Genomic DNA, 26500 nt, shown 5'->3' with positions numbered 1-26500 from the left:
CTTGACATTTTTCAATTTTTAAATTATCAACTGTCATTTTAACCTTCAAACAAAAAAAAAAATTATTGTTTTTAGCAAAATGGAAAATCTCAATCATCCTTTGGAAAGAAACCATAGGCATGCAATTAACAAATAAGTTAATTTCAAATAAAACCTCGAATTTTTTTTTTTTTGTTACAAAACAAACCATGACATCGTTAGCTATTTTGGATTAACTTTACCAAATTTGACCAATAACGACCTCAAAATGAAAATTTTCAAAAATTAAAGTTGTTTAGTTTCATGTTTACTATAAAACCACATTTTTTGTTTTTCAAAACCATCATTTTTAAAGTTCTCTCTCCTAAAAAACACCACCTAAATAACCTCAAACCTAAAAAGTTGAAAAATTAATAACATTTAATTATTGAAAATTTTATTTTGAGGTCATTATCAATCAAATTAGATAAAATCAACCCAAAATAGCTTACGATACCAACCACATGGTTCGTTTGGTAACAAAAAATCACAAGTACCGATCTACAAAAACGTGAAATTTTATTTGAAATTAACCCTTAACAAAAAGAGTAACAACAAGGGTTTTTTTTTTTAGAATTTACCCTATAAATTAAGCAAAAGAAATAGTAAACAAAAAAATCAAAATACATAGAAATAAAAGAAACTAAAATCAAATTAGGAATGCTGATTATATTAGAAAATGGTAAGTAAAATTTGTACAAATGATTGATGATTACAACAAAACTGGAGCTGAAACTTGTTTTCAGCTGCAATGAAATGCATTTTTTCTTTTTTTCTGGTATTTCACCTTGAATTAGTGTTAGTAAATTAATTAATTAATTATTGTTCCCTATTTTCTTTTCTTTTTTTTTTCTTTTCCAACATCAATTTACATACATGGTCAGACCTATATTCAAATTTCTCACAATTTACCTACACATGTACAGCTTATACCGCCCCCGACAACCCTCTCTGAGAAACCGGCACACACCTTCGTTTCGACCTGCTTTCGTTTAAAATTGTTTGGCATGATGAATCATTGAAGGTCGTGATTTGCACCGGTCTAAGCACCACATACTACAGGCCATTCTGGTAGCTGAAAACCACATCCTGGCGGCCTTTTCGAAACAAAAAAAAACATATATTAGTCCAAGTACGAAGAACATTCAATCGGCCGATTAGGCGGGCGGACATAAAGACAAGGTTAATTAGTATCATACTGTGTATGTGAAAGCTCATCGCTTTCTGCGATCCTACGAATTTATCAGTACAAGAGAAACATGACCAAATCGATTTGATTACTGTTACATACTCGACCCTTGGCAACTCAGAGATTTAGGTGATCTGCTATTCTACGAAATTAGAGAAACATGACCAAATCGATTTGATTACTGTTACATACTCGAGCCTTGGCAACTCGGAGATTTAGGTGATGTGCCATTCTACGAAATTATCAGTAAAAGAGAAACATTACCAAATCGATTTGATTACTGTTACATACCCAAGCCTTGGCAACTCGGAGATTTAGGTGGTGTGCCATTCTAGATACAAAAAGCTATGAATTAAGTGTCAATTGGACTCCGGGAGTTGGCAGACAGGTTCAGTTTAACCCAAGTCGAAGTTTAGGTATCAACTCAGACCGGAAATTGGCAATATTTGACATATTAGCCCAAATAAAATCAATTTCAACACTTCAAAATTTGTCAAATTTGGGCTAATTTGTCAAATATTGCTAACTTTGGGGCTTAGTTGATATCTAAACTTCAATTTAGGCTAAACTGAACCTGTCCGCCAACTTTACGGGCCAAATTTACCCTTTCCAAAACGCTACCGTATCTAACTAGACATTCTTTCTTTTTCATTTTGTAATATGGACTATCATTTCACAAAGTCATTGAACTTCATTTTATTACAATAAAATCCATGAACTTCACATTTGATTTCAATAAAGTCATTCCGGACATTCTGCATACAAAAACTCATTAACGTGACATATAAGATAGTTGACTATATGCCAACTAAGTGCCATGTGGACATGTCTGATACATAAGAAACGTGACAGCCACGTGGCACATCTTAAGACAAAAATCTAAAAAATCACATCCTTTTCCAAACATGGTGCTTAGTTGGTATATATTCAACCGTCTTCCGTGTCACGTCAACATTTCGATGAGTTTTTAAACACAAATCGCTTTTAACGACTTTATTGAAATTAACTGAAGTTTAGTGATTATATTTTAAGAAAATGAAGCAGATTCTAAACTTCAACGATTTTCGGTGGAATTTACCCCATTAAACATTAACAAACGCTCCTTTTGTAGCTTTGCATTAAACCAAAAAAATATAGAACACATTTGTCAGAAAATCTTCAGGACTCGGAATTGAAAAGGAAAAAGATATGAGACTGAATTACCTAGAAATCGGCGCAATGATCTGTGGCTTCAACGAAACCTGCCTGTAGGTGGTGCACAATCGATCTATGAACAACCCAAGCACCTTGACATCCTGCAGATGTGCGCTTAAAGGGACAAGGGAAAAAATGAGAAGCCACCGCTAGTTCCTACAAAGCTTCCAGCGTAACTGATGCCTTGGTGAAAACAGAGACAACAAACGGCGCTTCCTCTCCGGGGTGTATAGTTGTGGGCACAATAGTATAACCATTTGGATCAGGGTCTAGAACCATTTCACATGATATCTCTCTAGAATTTACATAGTCTGTCCCGCCAACTGATTCGTGTAGGTAAATATGGTAAGAAGCACGGCGACCACGAGTTTTAAGTATCCTCATGCCAATATAGAACATCATAGAATCATGACTGGATTGATAATTTCTGAAACCAGCTGATGTTCTTGAGAAACTCACCCCCTAAAAACAGAATATCGGATGTATGGACAATTAACCTTCATTAACATATGCACATATGTAAAAGAAACGGAGCCTTAGAATTTTCACTCGAGCATACCTGAGTTAAGGTAATAAAGACATGAATTGGTAATGATGCATCTGGGCCAGTCGCTCTCAATCGAAACTGTGGATTTTGATTCCAAGAATCATAGTCTTGGCATCCACCTGCACTATATCCTCGCCACTGGCCATGGACAGAATACCGCATCTCAGGAGGATAGACACGACATACATATATTGACCGGAAGTGGATTTGGAAGTCTTGCCATGACATCCAGAAGATACCATCCTTTGACTGTTGAACAAGACAAGAAAAGACTCGAGATAAGGAAATATATCATCCAGAGATGAAAGGGAAGGCAGAATAGTATACATCGGAAGAGAAGAAAACGGAAGGTGGAAATATCATCGGAAGAGAAGAAAACGGAAGGTGGAAATTAGCATACACAAGAGGCAGGGAATATACCTGTGGAATATGCTTCAGCTTGTGCTTCATTCTGTCAGTCCATTCAGGAGATGAGTCAGACCAAGGACCGTTCCACTCCACTTCATTAGCCCATGGATTGCGAATTTGAACGAGCTTATGCCCATCCACCTCTCTAACCTGAATGAAAATTTTAGAGAATCGAAAAGTTCTATCAGATTTCTTTAGGTAACAGATGACTATATAGGCAGAGAAGAAACGGAAGTCCTACTTGCAGCAACGAATAAGCGTGGCCTTGCACAATGCCACTAGAAGAAATGTGAACATCGGAACCCGATGGACTCCCAGCGCCAAGTAAAAAGCCCTCTTGTTTAAAGCGTAAAATTTGAGACCAGAGTCTACCACTAGCAAGATCAATCTGAGCTTGGGCACTTCTCATATCTATCTCCTCACCAGCACCTCCCGTAAGGTCCACGAGAGCATCCTGGACAAGTCCGCCTTCTAATGCCTCATAAGAGCCATGCAATTTGGCATACGCTTTCTCCAATATAGACACCCAAAGTTCGTTACTTTTCCTACTGGTAGCAAATGCAGGTTTACCAGCTGATTCACATGGAATCCAATCATCCACCACTACTGGAACCCACTCGCCCTGCAAAAGATACAAACATATGTCATATAGCATATTTACTACCTCAAGAATTACAAAAACAACCCGAAAATAACTGAATTTCCTAGTGAATATGATCCAACATAACACAGATATCAGTAGATTATAATTCTTATAAAAAACAGAGCCATTCACATAAAAGGATAATTTACGCTTTTGGCATATTTAAATTTTCCTTATTTTCTAATGTCATGTTCAAATCTCTTTTACACCTAATAGGATAAATATATGGCTTAATACATATCCAAATCCCTCCAACTTGCACTCAAACGCCTAATGACCCCCAAACTTTCAAAATGCTCTCTCTGTCACAACTTGCTTGAAACGACTTTTCCACCACCTCAACTTGCTTAAAACGACATTTCTACCACCTCAACTTCCTTAAAATGACATTTTTGCCTGCTTAAATTGCCAGTGGCACATGAGTGTGCGGTACGGCCACGTGGAGATAAGGGGTTAGCCATGGAAATTTAAGCAAGTTGAGGGGGGAAAAGGTCGTTCTGAAAGTTTAGGGTATCATTAGGCATTTGGGTGCAAGTTGGAGGGGTTGGATATGTATTAAACCTAAATGTATTCATCAATTTTGCACGTTTTCCGATCTTTTCCTAAGATTAACAAACACAAAACGCACAATAACAAATCAATTGCAGTACGTGCACCATGCAAAGTACTAGAGCGTTATTTGCATCATCACTTTTGTCTTGCCTAATGTGATACAGCGATAACGACCCATCTTGGATAGTCCCTTTCACCAAACACAAATCTCCCCAAAGCACAGAAGAATTCCTTTTATACAAAAACAGGGTTTTGCGCTGTCACATTTATGCAGATTCAGTACTTGAGAAATTTGAGTAGCATATGACCTCGACACACTGAACAACTTCTTTTATTATACACTATGTTAATCTAAAAGCATGGTCAAACATGAAAACTTCCTATATATTCTCATCTGAAGTGCTGATCGTTAATTAAACCACTCTTCCAGGACAATATCATAAACAAATATAAATTCTATCGGCATCCCTACTGAAGTGGTAATATGAACCAAATTTGATGTAATTATCAGTACATGAAATCAGCCAAATAACTAGAGAAATTACGTAGAAATACCTGAATGCAGAAGCGAACAGTATAGATTCCTTCCTCATTGTATTCTGGAGTAATAATCACTTCTGATATCCGTGATACCTCAGTCAAAACAGCCACAGCACTTAAAAACCAACAATCGCCTAGACGACCCTATCCATAGACAATAAAAACTTTTCAGGAACTCGAGTAATAACAGTAAAAAGGTTCAGAAATGCTCGAGAACAATGATGAAAATACTACATGCCATCTAGCCAAAAGCAACCCAACCTGACAAACATCAGAGGGATTCACGGAGCCAGAAAATAAGCACGGGCAGGAATTGAGATGGGTTTCCTTAACTATCTCACCAGGCCTCATCCATTCAGAGACAACCTAGGTAAGAGTTCCAAGAAAAGGTTAGGCAAAATCATGATATCAGACCCGCCTGAAGGAGTTCAGGATCAACAAAACAAACCTGCAACTTTGAAGGCGGGTTTTCGGGATCTAGATATAATGATTGATCATCAGGAGGAAACTCCTGGTCTGTGAAATGTGTTTCTCCTCTAGCAATCAAGGCTTCCTTGACAGCCAATTCAACTGAAAGCATTCGCTGATTTATTTCGTCTTGTGATTCCACCCTTGGTTTCCTGAACCTCCTGGCAAAAGAATCAACATCTACCACAACTTCACGGTCTGACCTCCTCCTCCTCCCACTAGAGTACTGGCCATCCCAATCAACGTCATCCCTATCATATAGATCAACATCTGCAGGATCGCTATCCCACTCGTCAACCTAAAACAAGCAGAAGAAGCATCATTGATTAAGCTCGTTCAACAGTATTCACATATTATAAAACGTATTAAAATAGCTCTAGACACATACTCTAGGAGGTGAATCGGCCCATTGCCAATTATCTTCAGGAAAGTCAACCATACCGAGCTCTGTTGTGCCTATAGCATTGTGAAGAGACACCACCTCATCTTCAGTTAAGCACTTTCCCCATAGAAACACATCCATTATATGCATTTTGGATTCAGCTCCTTCACTATCTGACCTTCCAAATGCATCCACATCTGTAGGAGGTCTAAAACCAACCCAAACTTCAGTCCCTTGTTCCCAAATGTTATTACCCACAGACAACGGCAGCCCAGTTTGGAAGCCATCAAAACCACCATCCAAATAGCACGTTGCCTCCCCCAAATCCGCATCAATTGTCATTGTCACAATATGCCACCTGGAAAAAATTGCAAAACCCCAATAAACAGCTGTATACAGAAGACAGAAAGATGTGTTGGTTACTACTAAGAACAATCAAATATCATTGTTGAGCAATCCGTCAGATATTAATATGAATTGGGCCTTTAACTATCGGCTTAAGATGTTAGCTCAATTGGTTCCATAACATAGTACGGTATCAGAGCCTCTTTGACCAAGTGATCAAGTGTTCGATTCCTACCAATCCCTTTTGTTGATTTAATTTCAACACATGGTAAGATGGGTCTGTGTTGTTCACACTTCAAGCCCAGTTAGCATTCGTGTGCGGGGGTGTGTCAGATATTAATATAAATTGGGCCTTTAGCTATTAGATTAAACTGCTAGTTCAATTGGTTCCATGACAACCGAAATTATTTTTCAATATCATCATACCACTCCACCAGCCGCAAAGATCTAAAGTAACTTACTAATAAAATAGAATATGCATACCTTCCATCTGCAATACTAGTCACACTGATACTCCACTCCTTTGCAACAGTTGTCTGTCGATCACCTTTAGTAATCAATCGAAGTCCAACTTGTCCAGCTTCAATACCTTGCTCTGCACCAGCCACCAGCATTTCCCAGCAAACCTTCTTCTGAAATTCAGTGCCTAAAAGGCACACTGGTCCAGACTCAGGTTGGATCATAACTGCAATTGAAAAGCTCACCTTCCGAGTTTGACATATGCTGGGATCCACTTCTCCACAGTGTCTGCCACTCGTGGTAGGTTCATCATCAAGGATACATATTGCTCCTGTAATTCCTGTCTGCAAACAACATTTAAATTTTAGTAAATTCACAATGAATTTATCAAATTTACACATAATTGCACTTATCTTTGTCTTTGACTGCCCAGCACTTGAATACCATAGAGCATAGCCAATCACATAGCTATTCTATACAACTTTCTATAAAAGAGCATAATATTTACAAATGTCGAGACAAAAAAAATAGAAAAAATAAGAACACTGATTGAATGAAAATGCAAGATAAAATGTTCTGATGTTGTCTAGATAGAGAAAGCTATGCGATGAGCAAACTTAGATCCAGAATGACAAGGATCCATCAAATCAAAGACAAGAGGTCAATCTAGATCAGAAACTTGATAATCTATAACTGGACTTACTAGGCTCAAGTATTCTCCTATTAATTAATTTTTTAAATTGAGTTCAACCCGCTAAATTAGCTGTAGATTAATGGCTGAGCTGAGAGTGTTTCAAAAAGTTCAACCCTAGATAGGTGCTTTTCAACAGCCTGTTGGCGCTTCCCAGAGCCTATCCATAGGGATTCCACAGAGAAAAAAAAAAACTTTAAGCTTCCAGCTGCATTTAACGAAATTTCAGGTCCAAAGGTGCAATAAGATGACATGCCATAGTACCCACAGTTATAATACCTAAAAATTAAGGTCAATAGCCCCTCAAATAACTTTCCAAATCTCAGATTATCCAATATTCTTCTTTTGTTGTTCTATTTATTCTCAGTTTTTTGTTAGTCTTTTCAAATACCAAGTCCTATCTTTGAAGCCAACCTCAAGTTGCTGAACTTCCTATTTCCATCTGTGAAAGGTGAAGGACCCTCAATTTTTCTAAGCCCAGTTGTCAATCTATAAGCTCCTGATCTAGCTACGGCATTAGCTTGTAAATTACTTCAGATTATCATAAAAAGCTTATGCAAAATCTTCTAGGTTTCTGTTATCAATTTCGGTTTCAGATCTCATAGCAGATGTCTCTACATATCAATTTTTACAAAGGTAGGTGATCATGGAGGCATTCTATATGTTTCTAGTTTCTACCATCCAGTCAGGCTAGAAGGCACACCACTCAGAAACACGTCTGAAGGTTTGGCTCCACGACTAATAGCAATACATACAGGTTAATTGCAACAACATTCCTGAGGCTTGCCTCTTCAAACACTTAGGTCCGCACTATCTCAAGCTTGCAAGTTTAATACCTAGGATTTGAAAGAACACTCTAATTAGTCCCTCTTTCATTTTCTGTCAGAAATTTGTTACTCCAATAAATATAATATGCGCTTTTTCTTGCTATGTTAATAATTTACTAACAAATTTACTCTTCTTAATTTGTTAAAATAATACAAGTAAATTTACCAAATACTGCCAAGAAGCAAGATGCAAGACAATAGCAATCTCACTTGTGCAGAAACAATTGTTAAATCGAGTATAACCTGAAGTGCTCGACGAGCTAATTGAGCAGTGCGTATACGACGTGCAATACTTGAAACCCTCTCCCTTGCAAATGAATCACTAAGAACAGAATCACTTCCTACAGCACGCACTGCAGCTGCCATAGCTGCTGCCTCCCTGTTGCCAGCATTAGGAATAGAGGAAATTAGAGAAGCTTCAATCTCCTTCCACTTGCGCTCTTCCTTCTCCAGAAGAGCCTTCCTTCTTTCTTTCCCCCTTCCCTCTTCTTCACGTCTCTGCATTAAAATTTCCTCTTCCATTTCCTTCTCTCTCAAATAGCTACAAAGTTTGTAAAAAAAAAAAAAAGATTAAGAAACTAATAAAAGCTATATCTTGGATATTAAAGAATGGAAAATAAAAATGAGAGGAAATCGTTACCTCTCTTGTATAATTTCAAATTGTCGACGGTCTTCTGGCATCCATTTCTTAATTTTCTTGGCACTTAGGTCTGAGAACCCGATGCTATCAAGAAAAAGCCTCAAGCGTACCTCATCCTAACATATGACATAAAAAATCACATAATTAGCATTAAATAAAACAAATACAGAATCATATATGTTAAGCACTAAGGACAGTCATGTACCTGCACTCTTTCTGCTTTAGCAGTCAAACCAAGTAGTAGTAATAAGTAACCACCAAAGCGATCCCACATGTATACCCACTCAGTGTCAATTGACTCTTCCAAAGTCAAAATTCGAGCATGTGCACACATTTCTCTTCTGTGATCAAAGCCACTGGCTGATTCCCGGCATAACATTTTGTACTGCAAGCTGCCAATAAATGATCCTACAACCAGTTCTTCATTTCTCAGACGATCTCTTAATTTCATGACATCATCTCTATGAAGTACAGGGTTTCCTGCCTTGTCCCGAGTGGCAGTAGGGTCTCCAACTAAAAGAGCTGTTGAACTAGCAGATCTCTGTGGAGCTGAGTAAGTCCCAGATAAAGCATTTCTTGTCTGCATCATTAACACAAAAAAGAAAGAGATTATAACACTGTAATCTACGAAATGCTACTAATGTAATCTTATAATAGAGGGGAGGGCTGGACAGAGAAGATTTAAAATGTAAACATCTATCTTTTCAATTATATCGATTACTATCAATCTTCAATATATAGTTATTGTCCTAGAAACCTGTAACAATGTTCTAATATGGTGTAGTAGCATGCCATGCTAGCATTTAATCTCCGATTCAGGCGATATCTGCTTAAAAGATGCATAGAATATGCACATCGTTTGCCTTGATCAATTAATATCAAATAAACATAAACTCAACCAACCACAAAACAGTTCGGCTGTTAATTATGCTCAACCTTTTCTTCCATTCTCTTTATTTAGGGTTTTCATTAGCTTAAGAAAAACCCTTATTTATTTTTTGTGTTTCTCATTTATAACAACTTAATTAGCCAATAGGATGCATTAAAAAGTGGTGTTCCTTCAAATGAAAGTCCTTTGCTTAGAAGAAGCAAAACTTAATGGCGTTGTAAGAGTCTTTAAGAAGTAAGCATAAAATAAAATAATAAAAAAAGAAGCATAATGGCTAAGTTGAGGAAGGCATAATCACTAAGAGACAAAAATAAATGTGACGGCCAAGAATTCCAACACAAGAATTACACTGATTTTCGCAAATGAAGAACCCAGAAAAATACAAAAAGAACAGTATGAAGCTAAATAAAACATACCTTAGTGGCAGATCTTGCAATTGCTTGAACGATAGTATCCTTACTGAGAAAATGAACGGCATCTTCCATCATCTGATGATTTAAGTAAATGTCATCAATTTAAACAGATGCAAATGGCTATGAACTATATCTTAAGCAACTTCAACATATAAACCATTCAATAACCACCAGAAGATTTTTTTTCCACAGACAACAAAGCATCATAAACATTGAAAAATAAGATAAGTACAAACCTCAAGAGTCAGGCATGGACGGGAAACAGCAAATCCAAAGGCTACAACAAGAGTAATTGCAGACACAGCAGCACCAGCAAAAGGTGGATAAATTTTCAGACTAGCAACAACACCCCAGCCCTCGGTTGCCAGGGCAATCCCATAAAGCATGAGAAATGCAACACTGTTTGAATGTTATAAATTAGATGAGAATGAAAGATGATACTCATCTTTATATAAATAAAGGATTAAAATCAAATGCAAATAAGAAACTTGTGAAGGAATCAGAGAGGATAAGGAAATAGAATGGGCGAGCGAACCTGACATTCTCACCACAGTCTGCATGAGCATCATATACATATACAGGCAGTACTCGAGGTGAATAAACCACAATAGGTGGTGAAAGGAGGACCTAAAGGAAAATGCAAGCATATGGAAACTAGTAAAAGGTCCATTTATAATGCCAAGCGAAGAACAAACAGAGAAATAAGAGCCCAAACGCCACTCTTGAATGAAGTACATGGTGGAATGCAACTTACCGTAAGTGCTCGTCCAGCGAGAAGAAATAAAAATGAAAAATAGCCAACAGATGCTCCAACAAATGGTTTACCTGATAAAGAATTGTGCATATAATATCATTAGCAATTTAGCAGTAGAAATGATAAAGTTGGAGCTCGGAGCTTGAAGCAATCGAAGATTCATATTCCAAGGACATATTCAGATTAGTACAAAAAAATCCTTTACCTTGACACCATCCAACAAAAAATGCTGCTAAGCCCAAAAGAAAAGCAAGGAAACAAACAAAGAGCATCTGTGTCCTGGTCAGATAGAAATTGTTGGAAGCCCAATGATGTATAACCCCGATAGCCAGCACAATGAGGAGAAGAACTAAAAGAAACGATGCCCCAATCTGTTGCAATTGTGGAACAACCAACTTAAAAGGCTTCATATGCTAAAAAGGTAAGATGAATATTCGAGGAAAACAAATAAACCTCACTTACAGTCCATGGCCTAATTACAACTATGACAGCCGATATCGCACCAAGCAGAAGAAGAAGACCAATACTAACAAATACATATACACCTCGAGAGAGTTTCCAATTGTCATCTTTCCTGCAAACAATTTCAACATTGGGTTAAGAAGGACAAGAATTCCCCACAATAAGAAGTGGACATCCAAATTTATACTACATATAAACTAGGGATAGGAATTGAAACTTTTAAAGAAGAAAAGAAACATCAACCGAAATACAGTAGTGTTCACATGGACTCTGAATGACCAAATGAATTTGGTCATTAGATCTAGGCTTATTAGAATCCTAGGGTGGAGATTCAAAGCATCTAAGGTTTAGATTTAATAAGCCTAGATCTCACGGTGAATGACCAAATTCATTTGGTCATTAGGATCCATGTGAACACTACCGTAGGTTAATAATATTAGTGGCGTGATTAAAATAATATTTTAACTTACGATACTACTTTCGTAAAAAAAATTAAAATTGTAAAAGGTGGAAAACTTTGTATTATATAAGCAAGTTCAGAACATCACTATGAAAAAAGGTAAAAGTAAATGGAAAGTCTATTTTGCTTTGTTGTTTCTGAACGAAATTATTTCATCATTTTCATATTTTATAGTTATTGAAATTACTTACAATTACAAAAGTTGTTTAAGGGTTAATATTTTGTAGATAGACCTCCTAAATGCGAGTTATTATTCTTTTTGGTTATCATATTTTGTAGATAGTGATAATATTTTGTAGATAGTGATAATATTTTGTAGATAGTGATAATATTTTGGTTATCATACAAATTATTGTTAATTAAATATATTTAAAAACGATATTATTCATGCGCTGACCCACATTCGGAAAATCCATCATCCAAAAGTATAAGAAAATATCCAGTAATGAATTCAAAAATGTGAATACTATTAGTGAATTAAAAGTACAATCTTACCACTTGAGCAATCCAGAGCAAAGTGATAGCAATGCTGGTATGCACACAAGAGGAAGTAAGGCAGCTAAGAAATCGGCCTTCGTCGGAACTTGGTCGTCTCTAGATTGGACAACTTCCAAATAGGATGCACCACAAAACGCCACAAGAACAACTACCAAAACAACAAGAGGAAGCAAAAATCAAATTCAAATGTTTATCCAGATGACTCGTAGATAGAACGTAAACAAATATTAAAATCTCAAATCTGAGAACTAGAAAAGTACCTGCAAATATAGCAACACATATAGCAGAAGACAGGGAAAACCGATATGTCCCAAACCATGAAACGATCGGCAGCACACCAGTAACTACTAGAGCAATTGCAGATGCCATTGCCCATCCAAGGTACACAGATGATTCATAAGGAGAGCTAAAACTTCTCGGATCACTAGCCCATGCCGTGTATTCTAAATCATCTAAAGGTTTTGCAGATACAATTGCACCCAGAGCTAAAACAGATCCAACAAATACTACAACAGAAATTACAAGAACAATGCCCTGAAAGGGAGGAAAAATACAATTAGAATAGAATCAAACGTTTCCGTGAACATAGATATAAAAACCAACAATTGTAAAAATAAAAGAGCAAAAAGTAAAAATCTCCAGCACCATTATAAACTTTTAACTTAATGGATTTTATGAACTCTATAACTCACCTCTTTGCTTCTGGAACGACGCTGGTTTCCAGCCGAACCATTGGCTTGTACTTGTAGGACCCAAAACTGGTATCCATTATGAATCCAAATAGGAATTGCTACAGAAAGACAAGCCACCATGAGTGGGACAGTCAGGGACAACCCCAAGAGCACTGATGATTTGCTGCAACGAAAATAGAAAGCATATATATTAATAAATGAGGAAGTCAAGTGCAATTACATGAAATAAGCATCAGAAATGAAGGCCTCCAACTTGAACAAATAGATTATAACAAACGGGAGGGTAAGAAGCCGAATAGGTAGAGTTAGTTATGCCTATAGTATGAGGTATAATTGGTTAAAAAATGGCGATGAGGGATACAAGAGGTCAGCTTATCAGAAATTAGCTTTAAGGTCTCGGATATTTAGCTTGGGAAGGAGCAGAGCCCAGTGGAAGCAGAAGTTTTCCTTTTGTATGAAGATGTTCTCCCATTGTTTTGTTGTTTCCTTTTGGTCTGCTGCTGTTCTGATTTTCTCACTGCGATTAGGATTTTCAGCTATAAAAACTTCCTTTTCCATTTCTCGGAAGTGTGGTTTATATAGCATATGTAACCCACATCAAACCTAAACCTATCATTGTCAAAGCCCATAAAATTATATTGGACTTTTGTCAGATTGATGGATTTGGACACGGGAAATTTTTAGGATTCGTTATGCAGCTTTACCTATACCAGAAAAGAAGTCCACGTATAATGGACATGATTCACAAGAAAGTTATGCTATAGATTATGTGCAAAAATTATGGACAGGATCATACAGTTCAAGTGTTCTCCTTAATGCTATATGCAAAGAGATGTCTTGCAAAGAAGAATAAAGCTATAGAATGTCATCTGTCGAGAGGTACATAGATTAGAAGAATTTGTTTGATTTGAAATCCCTTTAATGGAGGGATTCGGTTAGATAGTTTCCACGTAGCAGTGATTTAATTTCCCATTTTTTACTCTTGTAATCTACTATATAATATTGTAAACATGTACTGTCAATTCATAATAAGAACAATTTCAGAATTCTTTTTCATCTCATAATTCTGTGTCATCGTTAAATAAAGAAGCATAAACAGAAAAATACAAGAGAAAATATATGGTAATATTTAAATTAATAGCCTGAATAATTAAATACAAGCAGTCACATACAACTGGATAAATAAACGCACATTAGATAAAGGAATTTGTAGAACCGAAAACTGGTCATAATGAATCACACAAAACATTAAAAGCAAGAATGTTTAGTGAACTTCTCAATTTAATCTGTAACAACTTATGTTGCACGGAAACTCTTCTTCAGTAACGTTTCTGCGTTTCGTGTCCGTTTCCGTTTCAGTTTCCGTGCAACATAGGTAACAACTACTAGAAATCAGAGCGACACGGATGAAGCACAATAAGCACATATGATACGCAGTATACCAAACAAAAGGTGTGAAATTATTAAAATTACTGAAATATAAAATGTACATACCTCAAGAAGGAAAGCAACAATCCGACACATGTGCTAAGCAGCCATGCAACGAAACCATACTGGAAAACAACGAATTTCAAAAGAACAATCAGACAATTAATAATTCCTTCAGAAATCCTGTCAAATTGCAGAAGAAAAAAATCTCTTTTTTGAACCAGACATAATGCAACAAAAAAAAAAACAAGTATACTAAGCACCCAGAGAAGTTATCCTGAAACCAGTAGTAATCGTGTAAATCATATATTCCATAATGAACTAGAAGTAAGCATTGTCTCCAATAAGATTCTACGAGAAAAGGTTCTCACTAACAAGCACTTAACATAAACAAACTATAAATTATACACATCCCGTAACTAGACCCTAGGCCTACTTGGTATCAAAGAAAGAAGTTAAGGGTGAAACTCGCACATTCCAACAACAATTTGAGGCTTTCATCACCATATATCAGGAAGAATGCTGAGGACGAGCCTTGACGCAACGGTAAACGTTGTTGTCGTGTGACCGAGAGGTCACAGGTTCGAGTCTTAGGAGCAGCCTCTTGCCAAAAAATTGGTAGGGGAAGGCTTGCCCCCAATACACCCTTGTGGTGGGACCCCTCCCCGGACCCTCGCTTAGCGGGGACACGTAGTGCACCAGGCTACCCTTTTATATCAGGAAGAATGCTCAAGAAAGAGGAAAAGAATATCTAATTCGAGAAGCCAAATAAAACGAATTGATCAACCCACTCACGGGGTTGGTGCATGGTATCTGAGAAGTTGCGGTGAGATATGTAGCAGGTACAGGTGAAAGCAACACTCTAACTATCACAACCTTAGATATATGACAAGTTGTAAAGATAAGATAACTTGGAGTGACACCAATTGTTGTAATAAGACTGACCTCTAAGCTTGGAACATGCCCTCAAACCGAAATGTTAATCTCATTAGGACAGCTTATATGTTAAACTAGTTAAATGATGGCAACAGCATTTCGAAAAAACAATCCGTAATTAAGTTATTCAATCTAAATCACTTCATGAATTCAAAATTGCAAGTTCGAGCAATATTTACCTTGCGAGGCTTTGATGCCATGGCCATTCCTTCTGCTTGAAGTGATCGAAGGAATGCCATAATTGAGCAGACAACAGGAGATAACAGCAGCACAGCAAAACCAAACTCGAACTGCAACAACAAAGCATTACAAGAATCCTTGATAAGGTTAGCTTCGTATAATTAAGAAAAAGTAGAACGTACAAACGTGAACAAAGTGAATCAGCAGAAACTTGAAGTGATAAACTCCACACTCACCTGTTGGTGCCTAGCATTTATAATTTTAATCGTCTTGGGACGGAAAATTGCTACGACAATCGTTTCAAGGATGAAGATGAAACTAAAGAGAACCCATGCTCGCTCCGGAGTACCCGCTATGTGATGCAAAACAAATCTAGACAACTGAAGCCACCTTTCAAACCCATGAAGCCTTAGTTCTTCGGACAAAGAAATTTGATTTGGAAGAGCATTATCAACACTGTTTGAGTCAACAATTGTGATATCAGTGTTGTCACGATGATCTCTATCCGCATCCAAACTACTCCTTTGGAGTAATGCCAAGATAGTCGGATCCAAGTTTTTCTCCTTCAACATCATAGCAAAATTTGGATCCAATCCTTTGTCTTGCAATAAACTAGTCAGTTCTCTATCACCTTGGCCTGCCCTCTTTTTCAGCAATGACGTAATCCGAGGATCATTTAGTCGTTCTTGAAAAGCAAGAGCAAGATTCAAATCTAACATTTGTTGATTGGCAGAAGCAGATGTGCTGGAGTCACAACCTTGGCTATCGAGACCACTACTTGAGCAAATCACCAAGGAGTTATTACGATCAATATTTTTATCCCCGGACGTCCCAGTTTCAGGTTCTTGCAAAACTGAACGACAAGAACTGCTATGCAGGACTAAGCTTGGCCTTCCACTATCTATGCTTTTATCACTATTTATACCCTCATGAGAACTCATAGTCCGACATAAAACAGCATTATTCCAATTACTAGCATCAATTGCACATTGTGCTGTACAATGGCCAACAGATTCAACAATATTGCCTGCTTCAACACTACTACTGCGTTTTACACTTGAACCGCAACCTTCTGAAGAGCTAGATGAAGTGTTCGGTTCCTTTCTACGAAAACCCTCTCTTAGCCGAATCACTGTGCTCTTTAAGGCATCTCTTCTAGCAGCCAATGGGTTAGTAACCGACAAGTGGCGAGAAACAGCAGCACCTAACAGCACTGATGCTACAACCGCATAACTAATGCAATGACCTAAGTACCTGATTCGAAGAAAATCATAGCAACTATGACATAAATACGGAAAGAAAGAGTTATATGTATACTTATGTTTACAGTCGAAGTTCAGAACATACCAGTAATGCACACCAAAGCAAATGAGAAAAACCCTGGATGTGCCAGCGACAAAAAGAGCTACAACACGACTTTGAAGAAGCTGGAAACCGTACAAGCATGCCCCCATGTTCCAATCTGTATACCATTACATTAAACAAATTAACAGTAAACATACATAATGTTAAATCGGACTAAACTAGCATCTCAGGACTAACAGCATATTGATATAGACAGCAACGAAACAGGAAAACCTGTAAAACTACAAGCATTATGACATACCAAGGATAATAACAGCAGCTGATGTAATGGCTCCAAGCCACCGAACTTCCTTTGCTGTCATACCATATAAAATGGAGTAGACAAGAAGAACCACGAGCGAGCCGAAGTAGAGAAGGCCAAGATGAGAAGCCCTATAAACAGAAACTATAATCAGAAGACGAAACAATTGAAAAGCAAAAACTAAACAAATTGAACTTTTCAGGAGCAATTAGATATAAGAAAGAAATACAACAACAACAACAACAACAAAGCCTTAGTCCCGAAATGATTCGGGGTCGGCTAATAAACCAACAAGGTTATCATGAAGCAAGCCATAAGATGTAATCAACTTTAAAAAAAAAAAGAGCTCGTTCACTTTGTTCCACAATACCGTGTGAACAGGTTTACCTGCTAGACTGACGAGGATATAATTCATTGGGATCAGGTGGTTCAGGTAAACAAGCCATAGGACCCATTTCTATACAATCACTATAGGCAAATTTGTAAGCCCTGCGAACATATTCATCAACATCTAAACCATTCCCTGTGGGTATCAAGAACAAAAGGAACAGAAAAATTAATTATATCCAAGCAGAAAGCTGATATAAATAAATTCGATGAATAGCATCATCAATTCATGTTCCACATCTAGGAAATAATAAAAGACCGTCAAAATGCAATAAAGTAAGAAAACAACAAATATAGCAAAAATTACCATTAAAAACCATCCGGCAAATAAAGAGCATATTAATTGCTAAAGCAATCGCTGAGACACCAAAGAAGAAACCAGAGGGTGAATAACGCTCAGATGCAGTTTTTCCAGCCGTAACATACACAGCACATAGTTCATATGCACATAGTAGAGCAACAGCCACAAAAAGGAGAACAGCAACTGCCTCTGTGAGATAGAAAAAAAAAATCGAGTGAGATGCATAGAAGTTATAGGGAAAAAAAATTGAAATATATATATATATATACATATATACACCAAAAAAATGAAAGTTGAATTATAAAACAACAAATTGATTTTAATCAACTCCATGGACTGCATATCAGAGTTCTGATTAAGCAATAACATGTAGAACAAGAAAATTCAGAAGCTAACATCCTAATAATACTGACTTCTTTTAGCTAACATCTTTCAAAGATTAAGAGGATAAGTTTCGCTAGATTACTCGACAGTAGTTGAGACTTGTATTAGCTGTTGTGTGATTATGGCGACTCTTACACTTCATCCGGATGGAATCATGGAAGTACGGTAGCGGACAGAAAAAGGGGAAGCAATAGGGGTCCTCTCTTGATTGGATGTTTATAGAGATCCAAAAAGAAAAGGATAAGGAGGGACGAAATATCCCATTGAAGTACGTACTCCGGGAGTAATACACCCGACCAATGAAAATCGGTTTTCATACCACTACATGGAAGATGATTGGTGTAAAGAAAAAAATGTATACATGTGGCATTAACTGATTAGTCGGGTGTATTACTCCCGGAGTACCCGAAAAAATTTCATGGATAAGAGTTATTGTTTCCTCACTATCAAAAATGTTTTTCAACAAGACTACGCTACACTTAACAATCAAAATACTTCCTTATCCTTCCATAAAACTGACCAAAAACGATTGTTTAATCCTCCTTTGTTTCTTTTCCTATCCCGTAGATTAAAGATTGCCAGTTTCTTTCCTATCCAACTAAAACTCCATACACAGCATTAGGCTCAACAAGTCAAATTCAAAGTCTCTTCAAAAATACACAAACACGAGTTTTGTTCGTGTTCTTATCAAAACCATTCAGACACAACACAATCATGATCAATGTAACCCCAAATATCCCCACTGTTTGTTCATCTGCAGAGTTCACTTTTCCATGATTTCTTGAAAACTTGTGCAATTAAAGGAGTTCACAATATAATACATCTTTGCAGCAGCCAAATGAAAAACTAAAACAAATTTTGCAGAAAAATTAAAATGGTAATCTCGGGCAACAAGCTCATATGTTGTATTCAAGTTCCAAAATAAGAGGCATATTACTAGTGCTTAAAGAATAAGAAAGTAAAGAAATGAAAAGAACAAAAAGCTGCAACTTTCTAGGTGGAAACTAAAATGACAATATCTTGATGAGAAAGAGGTAAAGAAAGCTCATACTTGAACTTTGCCATTGTGTTCTCCACCAAAGCATGATTGAATAGAATGCCAGCAGAAGAGCAGTACCAGCCATTATTACAGCCAAACCAATTATATCTCGACCGAGTATTACAATTAACCAGGAGCCCCACATGACAAGGACTAGAAGCGGAGATACAACAATTATCCATGCCAATAGAGAGAGAAATCGACATAGTATACCCAGCTGAGGTCCTTGTAATATATATGGCCATTTTCTAGCAAAGATCCAGCTGAAAAGAAAAGCAACCACCAAAAATGAGGTATAGATCAAACAAATTACAGCATAATTTAAGCACAATTTAATATTTTTTTCCAAATTAGAAATAGGGAACGAGTTAAGAAGCACGGAGTGGAGGGAAAAAGCAAAGGACAAAAAACAAATAAAGAGTACAGAAACACCTTAAGTGTGTCATGGAACCAATTGAACTAAAAGCTCAAGCTGATAGTTAAGGCCCAATCATAGGTCTTATATTAATCTCTAACACACCCCCACGCACAAATGCCCCTTGGGCTTGCAGGGTGTTTAATTCCACGAATTAATGAGGTTGTCAAGAATCTAACCCTAGACTGTTTGGTTCAAGTGGCTGTGATACCATGTCATGGAACCAATTGAACTAAAAGCTCAAGCCGATAGTTAAGGCCCAATCATAGATCTTATATTAATCTCTGACAAAGTGAAGCATAGGACAAGTTGACTTCACAAAATTAAACTACAGACTGCAAGAGATGATCTAAAGCACAGAATCACCGAAGATAAAGAAAACGATAGGTGGTTCTCATAAAAAAAAAAGGAAGAAGTGAAAAAAGGCCAGTGTACAAAAAAGCACATGATTCCTCACATAGAAGTGCAATTTTTTCAACTTGTACTCCACACATTATTACGCCTCTTCTAAAACCTGACTTCCACTAATAGGAGGATTACTCGAACAAAAATTACCATGAAGATCAAAAGTGCAATAATCGAAGTCCAACATAAGTTCCAAGTTCTTGTATTTAAAAATATTTCTAGGAAACCTTCCTGAATGAAAAACACCCACTGTACTACACAAACAACCACTGCTTGTAATGTTCATAATCCAGTTCATACAAAGGGACAAACACGCATACTACCTCTAATATTGCAGAACAAGAAAAGTGATTAAATTTCTGTTCGTTCACCTTACAAATATAAGACCAGCTAAATACAACTTTCTCTTTTCTAACTAACTTATCTTTAAAAACAAAAATTTGGAACACTGATTCCCAATGATTGGTATTTAATGAAGTTTCTTTAGGATATGTTAATCAATGGTTCAATATTCTTCTAGGACAAGCAATTATAAGAGTCGAGCTTGTTCAAATAAATTGAACTTTGGCCATATTCATCAAACAGCTGAATAATACTTTAAATTATACATGCTTATCCCGTGGAAATCATTAGATTTAATTTATTATCTAGAACAAGTCTCCAAGAAATACAGAAATAGCAATTTTGAAATAGAAGTACTACAATTTTGAGTGTTGTGGATAAATTTAGACTATTGTCCAGCAGTGACTTTCGTGTTAATACGGACAACGTAACACTTTCTGTATCCTAATATTCCCCTGACATATTAGTAATTTAAACGAGATGGATAAACATTAACAAACACTCACGGGCATAGCATTCCACCCTACATCTACAATCAATTAGACTCTGAGGTTATGCATCAGCAAAACCTTTAGTAGAAATCATTTACTCTCCTATCAATGAAATTGGGAAAGTGAAACTACTTTTACATTCATCAAATTTAAAACTGATAAAGACAGTGGCTCTCGAAATGTAAAACGACTTTCGAAATCCTGTTCATAAAATAGAACTGTCAACGCTATTCTGCATGAAATCAAGTCTACATTTGTTCAATAATGAATCAAGTTAACATAAATAAAGCCGAACACCGTACATTATAAATAACACACAGTAATGCAATCTCAAACCCTGATAAATGAGACAACGGGACCAAAATATTAACAGATACAGTTTAATCAAAATGTGATACCTATGCATGACACTAGCACTGTAAGCTATGTTGCACGGACACGAACAGGGAATGGAAACAGACACCGGAAACGCTATTTCTAAAACATAACCTTCATTAAATAGCCTTAATACGGACACAGGAACAGACACCGAAAACATTATTTCTAAAACATAACCTTCATAAAATAGCCTTAGAAAGACAGATACGGACACGAAACGCTACTAAAGAGGACTGTCCGTGCAACATAGGCTGTAAGGACTAATTAAAGTAAAATTTTACAGAAGGGTCTGCAAATAATCACCTGTAAATCCTCCAAGGTCTCCAATTCACTGCCCAAAGAATCCGAAAGGAAGCCAAGCCCAAAACTGTAAAAAGGGACCCTGAAATTGCGCAGGATAATACTAGCCTATGCTCATCTCCTTCCATGGCTCCCCTATCTTACCACCTACTAAACAAACAAACACATCATAATCAATCCCAATTTCACAAAATACCCTCATACATCCAAAAATTACAACTCGAGCAACACAAATTCTAAGATGCAAGAACTCAAAACAAAGATGCGGAAAATGGGGAAAATGAAGTTTGTTTTAATTACTAAAATATAAAACATCAAAATCAACATTAAACATCGAAATCAAAACCAATCCTACACTATCCACAACCAAAACCCCAAAAAACAAGTAATGCAGCGAAAGATGGGAAGAAATTTCACCTACAAAATTGAAGTACACTTGATGGGCAAGAGCATGATGAACTGAATTCAACACAGATTAATCATTTCAAGTACAAAAACACTGCGTAAAGCTCAAATTTCAGGAACTCGGCTTTCTAGAACCAGAAATTGAGCTTTTACATAAGAGGAACTAGGGTTTTGTAGATGGGAATGATGAAGAAGATGAATAAATTGCTGCTTTTAGGGTTAGTTTTGTTTTATCTGATGTTTGATTGACTGAGTTCTATCTTCTTTGAGAAATTCTCATCTCCAAACCGTGAAAGAGAGAGAGAGAGAGAGAAAGTAAAGTAAAAATAAAACCCTACTGCCATGGTGTGTGAGTGGAAAAAACTGTAAGTTAAAAATTGTTTCTTTTTCTAGAGAGAGAAAATGAGAAAGGATATAAAAATAATATTTTGTCTGAAATTAAATTTTATCCACTCTCTAGTATGGGCGCGTGAGATGCACGATCCAATTATAGTTCAATATTAGGTGAGTGGGTAACACGTGGTATGGGATGAGAGTGGGAAATGAGTTGTTTGATTTTAATTTCTCAATGATTAAAAATTTAATCTTTTGTAAAATAATTGTCATTAATGTGCTAATTTGGACTTTGTTTTTTCTTATTATTGTTTATGTGATTAGTCAATTTGTTGTCATGCTAAGTAATTAATTTTCTTGATTTAGTAGGTAATATAAAGAATTTGTGTCTTCAAACATGGGTTTATTTATTAGGAAAAGAATTTAGGAAATAGAATTTTTTTAGTGAAAAATATAAAAATAATCTGTGTGGTATGGCTGATTTGTAAAGACAGTTTTCGTAGTTTAAAAGTTTACAAACAGATGTATATATTTTGTGAAATTTGCGTTTAACGGATATATGAGCAAACAATACTTATGGTTAAGTTAATTGGTAAAGTTATACCGTATATTTTGGGTAAATTACACCCATGGCCACAAAAATTTACTCATTTTCACATTATGGCTACTGAACTTCATTTCTTTCCAGTATGGCCACTAAATTCTACACTTTTTAACATCGGTGGCCGCTCAATTTTGACTAACTTCTCAAAATGACCGTTAACGATCGTTAACGATTTCAAAATAAAAATATTTAAGAATTAAAGTTGTTCAGAACGACATTTACCATGAACGCACATTTTTTATTTTCGAAAATCACATTTTTTGGAGCTTTCTCTCTCCTAACCAAACAACACCTAAATGACCTCAAAACAAAAAATTTCAAGAATTAAAGTTCCTTAGAATATTATTAACGCTTTGAATTTTTTATTTTTAGCTGTCAACTGTCGTTTTGAGGCGTTAAGTGGCCACCGGTGTTAAAAAGTGTAAAGTTCAGTGACCATACCGGGAAGAAATGAAGTTCACTGGCCATTATGTGAAAATGGATAAAGTTCAGTGGTCATGGGTGTAATTTACCCCGTATATTTTGGATAATTTGCAAAGTCGATTTTTTTAAATGCTCCAAATCGCTCCCTTTCGAAGGAAATAGCCAAGATAATAATTTTTAAATAAATATTCATATTTACAAACTTCCAAACTATAAAAATTGCGTTTACAAATCTATCAAACCACAATTTTATTTTTTACTTTTCCTTCTTTTTTTAACAAGAAAATAAATAACTTTCAACCAAATTGCTAAACAACATGTAATGTAAACAATTTTTTTATTTAAAACTCAATTCTAAATTTATTTTCATTTCAAATCTAGATATAGTATCCAAATCCATTCTTAATAAATTTTAATAATTTTTTATTTAAAACCCAATTCTAAATTTATTTACATTTCAAATCTAGATATAGTATCCAAATATATTCTTAATAAATTTTAACAATTTTTTTATTTAAAATCCAAATTCTAAATTTATTTTCATTTTAAGTCTAGATATAGTATCCAAATCTATTTAATAAATTTTAATACAATATATTGTTCATATAAGTTAAATATTAATTACTTTATAGTTAATTAGGATATTTTAGTTATAATGGTAAGTAGTTAAGCATTAATTTACATATCTTTTGTTTCCTTTACTCCTTCTTTAATCAATGATTTAGTTTTGTCGGTTTTAATTGTTTCCTTTACTCCTTTATTTTTTTATCAGAAATGATATTAGAGAAATCCTTTTTTATTCTCATTTTTTCAATTTCGTCCAGATTTATTCATTCTTCTAATTTTGTTTCTTCTAGTTCTTTGACGCAATAACAAGTTCAGTAATTATTGCTACTGTTATATATTTGTTTTGTTTGAAATAATCTTTGTGTATTGTCATTAGTTGGTTAAGAACGTCATAGTCTTTAGGAAGATCTGTTTTTTTAGGAAGAATAGAGCTTATTTATTTTCAAATTCTATCACCGCGTTTTTAGCTTGTGATGTGTGGTTTTTATGATTTCATATTGTTCTTATAATAGCCCATTTTTTTAATGTAATCCAAAAATAACATGTGGTATCAAAGTTGTGAAAGGGGCCAAATTGGACGGGGAATAAGGCAAGCTGAAGCATACCCTAAGTGCCCAGTAGCCAACTTAAGAGGTTACCATCACTTCGGATCTAATTAATGTGGTTCAAGCACAGCAGAATGCACTGAGACAAATGAGCACCCGGAATAAGCAAGCCATCCTAAGGGACGACCCTCAACCCACTCAAAAACCTCTTACCTAATTGCAACCGCAAAATCCAATGCAAGCTCTACCCAAACCCTCTTATATTAAGATTGTGCCTCCAGCCAATTTTATGATCTTCAGCAACAATAAGGTGTTCCTGAGACCCAATAAAGCTCACTACCCGCCATTACCCCTACCTTTTTTCCATCCTTTTGGCCTTCAAAGCCATTTATCTACAAAGACATAAACCACTCCCAAAGGCTTCTAGTCTCGACTAGTCAAAATAATGTGTGAAATTTAGAAAGCGTGAGTTAAATAATCAAACAACGAAATGGCAATCTTATAGAAGTTTGGCAACCATGTCCATTCTAAAGTTTGACAACCATTATGATTATTGCTCAAATTTTAAGAGAAGCAATGAGATGCGAAGCCTTGTCGGCGAAGGAATCCATGCATCAACAATTGGGACTGTTGGTCCCTTATAACGTTACAAGTATAGTTCCAAGGGGGGGTTAGGAACTATTTAAAAAATTTGAGTTAGGGCAGACGTCTTTTTCATGGGAAAAAGGTTTTAACAGCGGCGCTGAGTGAATAGCAAGATACTGGCCTAGTCAACTGGTGATTAGGTCAGTTTCTTTACTTAAGTCAGGAGATAGCACTTAGAGTCTATTCTTGAGCTCAAATATTCAATGCGCACAACTCAGCTTGACCTCTTTACTTGGTCAGTTTTTGTTTAAGCAAGCAATAAATATATAAAGGAGTTTAAGGTTAGAAATATGTTACTTAGCAGATTTATCCAAGTTCGGCCTCCAAGCCTACGTCCTGTCCCCGGAACACGTTCCGAGATTTTGAATTCTCTACTGAGCTCTTTAACGGCAGAGCATCAAACCTTTTACAATCTTAGCAACTGAGTATAACAAGAGTACCTTCCTCTATACCTCTACTCAATCCTAATCTCTCGCTGAGTACTATAACCGAGTACTCAGCTTCTCCTTTCTAATTCTAGAAATGATAAGTGTTTGTCCTAAACAATGATTTCTAAGACACCTTAGATGATTGAATAATCACTCTAGAATTTTACACAAAAGATATGAAATTTAGTGTAAGATTGCTTTGCTTTTTCTTGCAGAACTTTGCGTAGAGATTTGGTCAGCGTAATGGCTTGATCAAGTTCTGTGTTGAATGAAGCAACTGAAGGGCTCTATTTATAGAGATGTCTGAGGTGTGGGTCATTTTGAATTTCGAAATAACCGTTGGAGGGAAACGGCTTCCTGTCGTTGTCATCCTGTCTTGCTCAGAGCTCTCGGCCAATCAGATTTGAGTATCTTCTGTCCTCGGTTAGCTTTTGGTCAGCTCGGCAGAATGTCTCTCCATTTATGGTAAGGTCAACTGGACATCATTCTGTGTCTTCTGAACTTTACCCAAAGTGGAAACACTTTGTCTGGAAGTTGTTCTTAGCCAGCTGTTGTCTTGTACTCTTTGTCGAATCAACTCAGCAGCTTCCTCCCGAAGTTGTTCCACGAAGGTCTTCTAGATCCTTCTTCCGCTGAGTTGCGTTTTGTATAGCGTTTTGACATACGCGGGTCGAGTTGCCTTAAACTGTTTGACTTGGGCTTTGACTTCCGTATTGGGCTTTGGGCCTTTTAATCTTTGTGTCTTATAAACAATTTAACTTAACATTGAACAAATACATTAGTAGAATAAATCAAAGCATTTAAACTTAGTGTGTTTAGAATATGTTTTTAATTATACTTAAACAATTTTGTCAAATCAAAATTATGTGGAAAGGTGTTTCAACAAA

At 36.1% G+C, this 26500-nt stretch overlaps 1 protein-coding gene across 4 annotated transcripts; it reads right to left on the bottom strand.

Moving 5' to 3' along the window:
- Positions 1-665: 665 nt before the first annotated feature.
- Positions 666-22418, bottom strand: LOC136233147 (calpain-type cysteine protease DEK1). Of its 4 annotated transcripts, none has more exons than XM_066022738.1 (32): positions 22081-22418; positions 21667-21813; positions 19345-19595; positions 17916-18098; positions 17609-17744; positions 17222-17352; positions 16963-17077; positions 15852-16869; positions 15615-15725; positions 14566-14624; positions 13072-13234; positions 12640-12913; positions 12377-12527; positions 11422-11533; positions 11165-11330; positions 10960-11030; positions 10741-10832; positions 10442-10604; positions 10209-10280; positions 9109-9483; positions 8904-9019; positions 8507-8804; positions 6770-7089; positions 5948-6299; positions 5540-5857; positions 5353-5457; positions 5107-5235; positions 3598-3978; positions 3369-3506; positions 2961-3197; positions 2411-2863; positions 666-1115 (listed from the first exon to the last, which is right to left on the bottom strand). In XM_066022738.1, the coding sequence occupies exons 2-31, from the start codon at positions 21789-21791 to the stop codon at positions 2558-2560; spliced, it is 6468 nt and encodes a 2155-aa protein (XP_065878810.1). In that variant the 5' UTR covers positions 21792-21813; positions 22081-22418; the 3' UTR covers positions 666-1115; positions 2411-2557. The 4 variants fall into 4 exon arrangements, with proteins under 4 accessions (XP_065878810.1, XP_065878809.1, XP_065878811.1 ...); XM_066022737.1 differs by having other exon boundaries at positions 21667-21810; XM_066022739.1 differs by having other exon boundaries at positions 22085-22418.
- Between the last annotated feature and the right edge of the window lie 4082 nt (positions 22419-26500).

This window comes from Euphorbia lathyris, chromosome 6, assembly GCF_963576675.1.
Source record: "Euphorbia lathyris chromosome 6, ddEupLath1.1, whole genome shotgun sequence".
Classification (NCBI taxonomy): domain Eukaryota; kingdom Viridiplantae; phylum Streptophyta; class Magnoliopsida; order Malpighiales; family Euphorbiaceae; genus Euphorbia; species Euphorbia lathyris.
Note: the sequence above shows the minus strand (reverse complement) of the source record. Positions and strands in the feature narration are given on the sequence as shown.

What these genes read in the sequence shown, in the direction of transcription:
- LOC136233147 (XM_066022738.1), bottom strand. Translation starts at nt 21,791, where the DNA reads ATGGAAGGAGATGAGCATAGGCTAGTATTATCCTGCGCAATTTCAGGG. An exon ending in TGGCATCAAAGCCTCGCAAG is followed by an intron (nt 14,625 to 15,614) that starts GTAAATATTGCT and finishes GTTGTTTTCCAG; the next exon opens with TATGGTTTCGTTGCATGGCT. An exon ending in GACTGTGGTGAGAATGTCAG is followed by an intron (nt 10,605 to 10,740) that starts GTTCGCTCGCCC and finishes ACATTCAAACAG; the next exon opens with TGTTGCATTTCTCATGCTTT.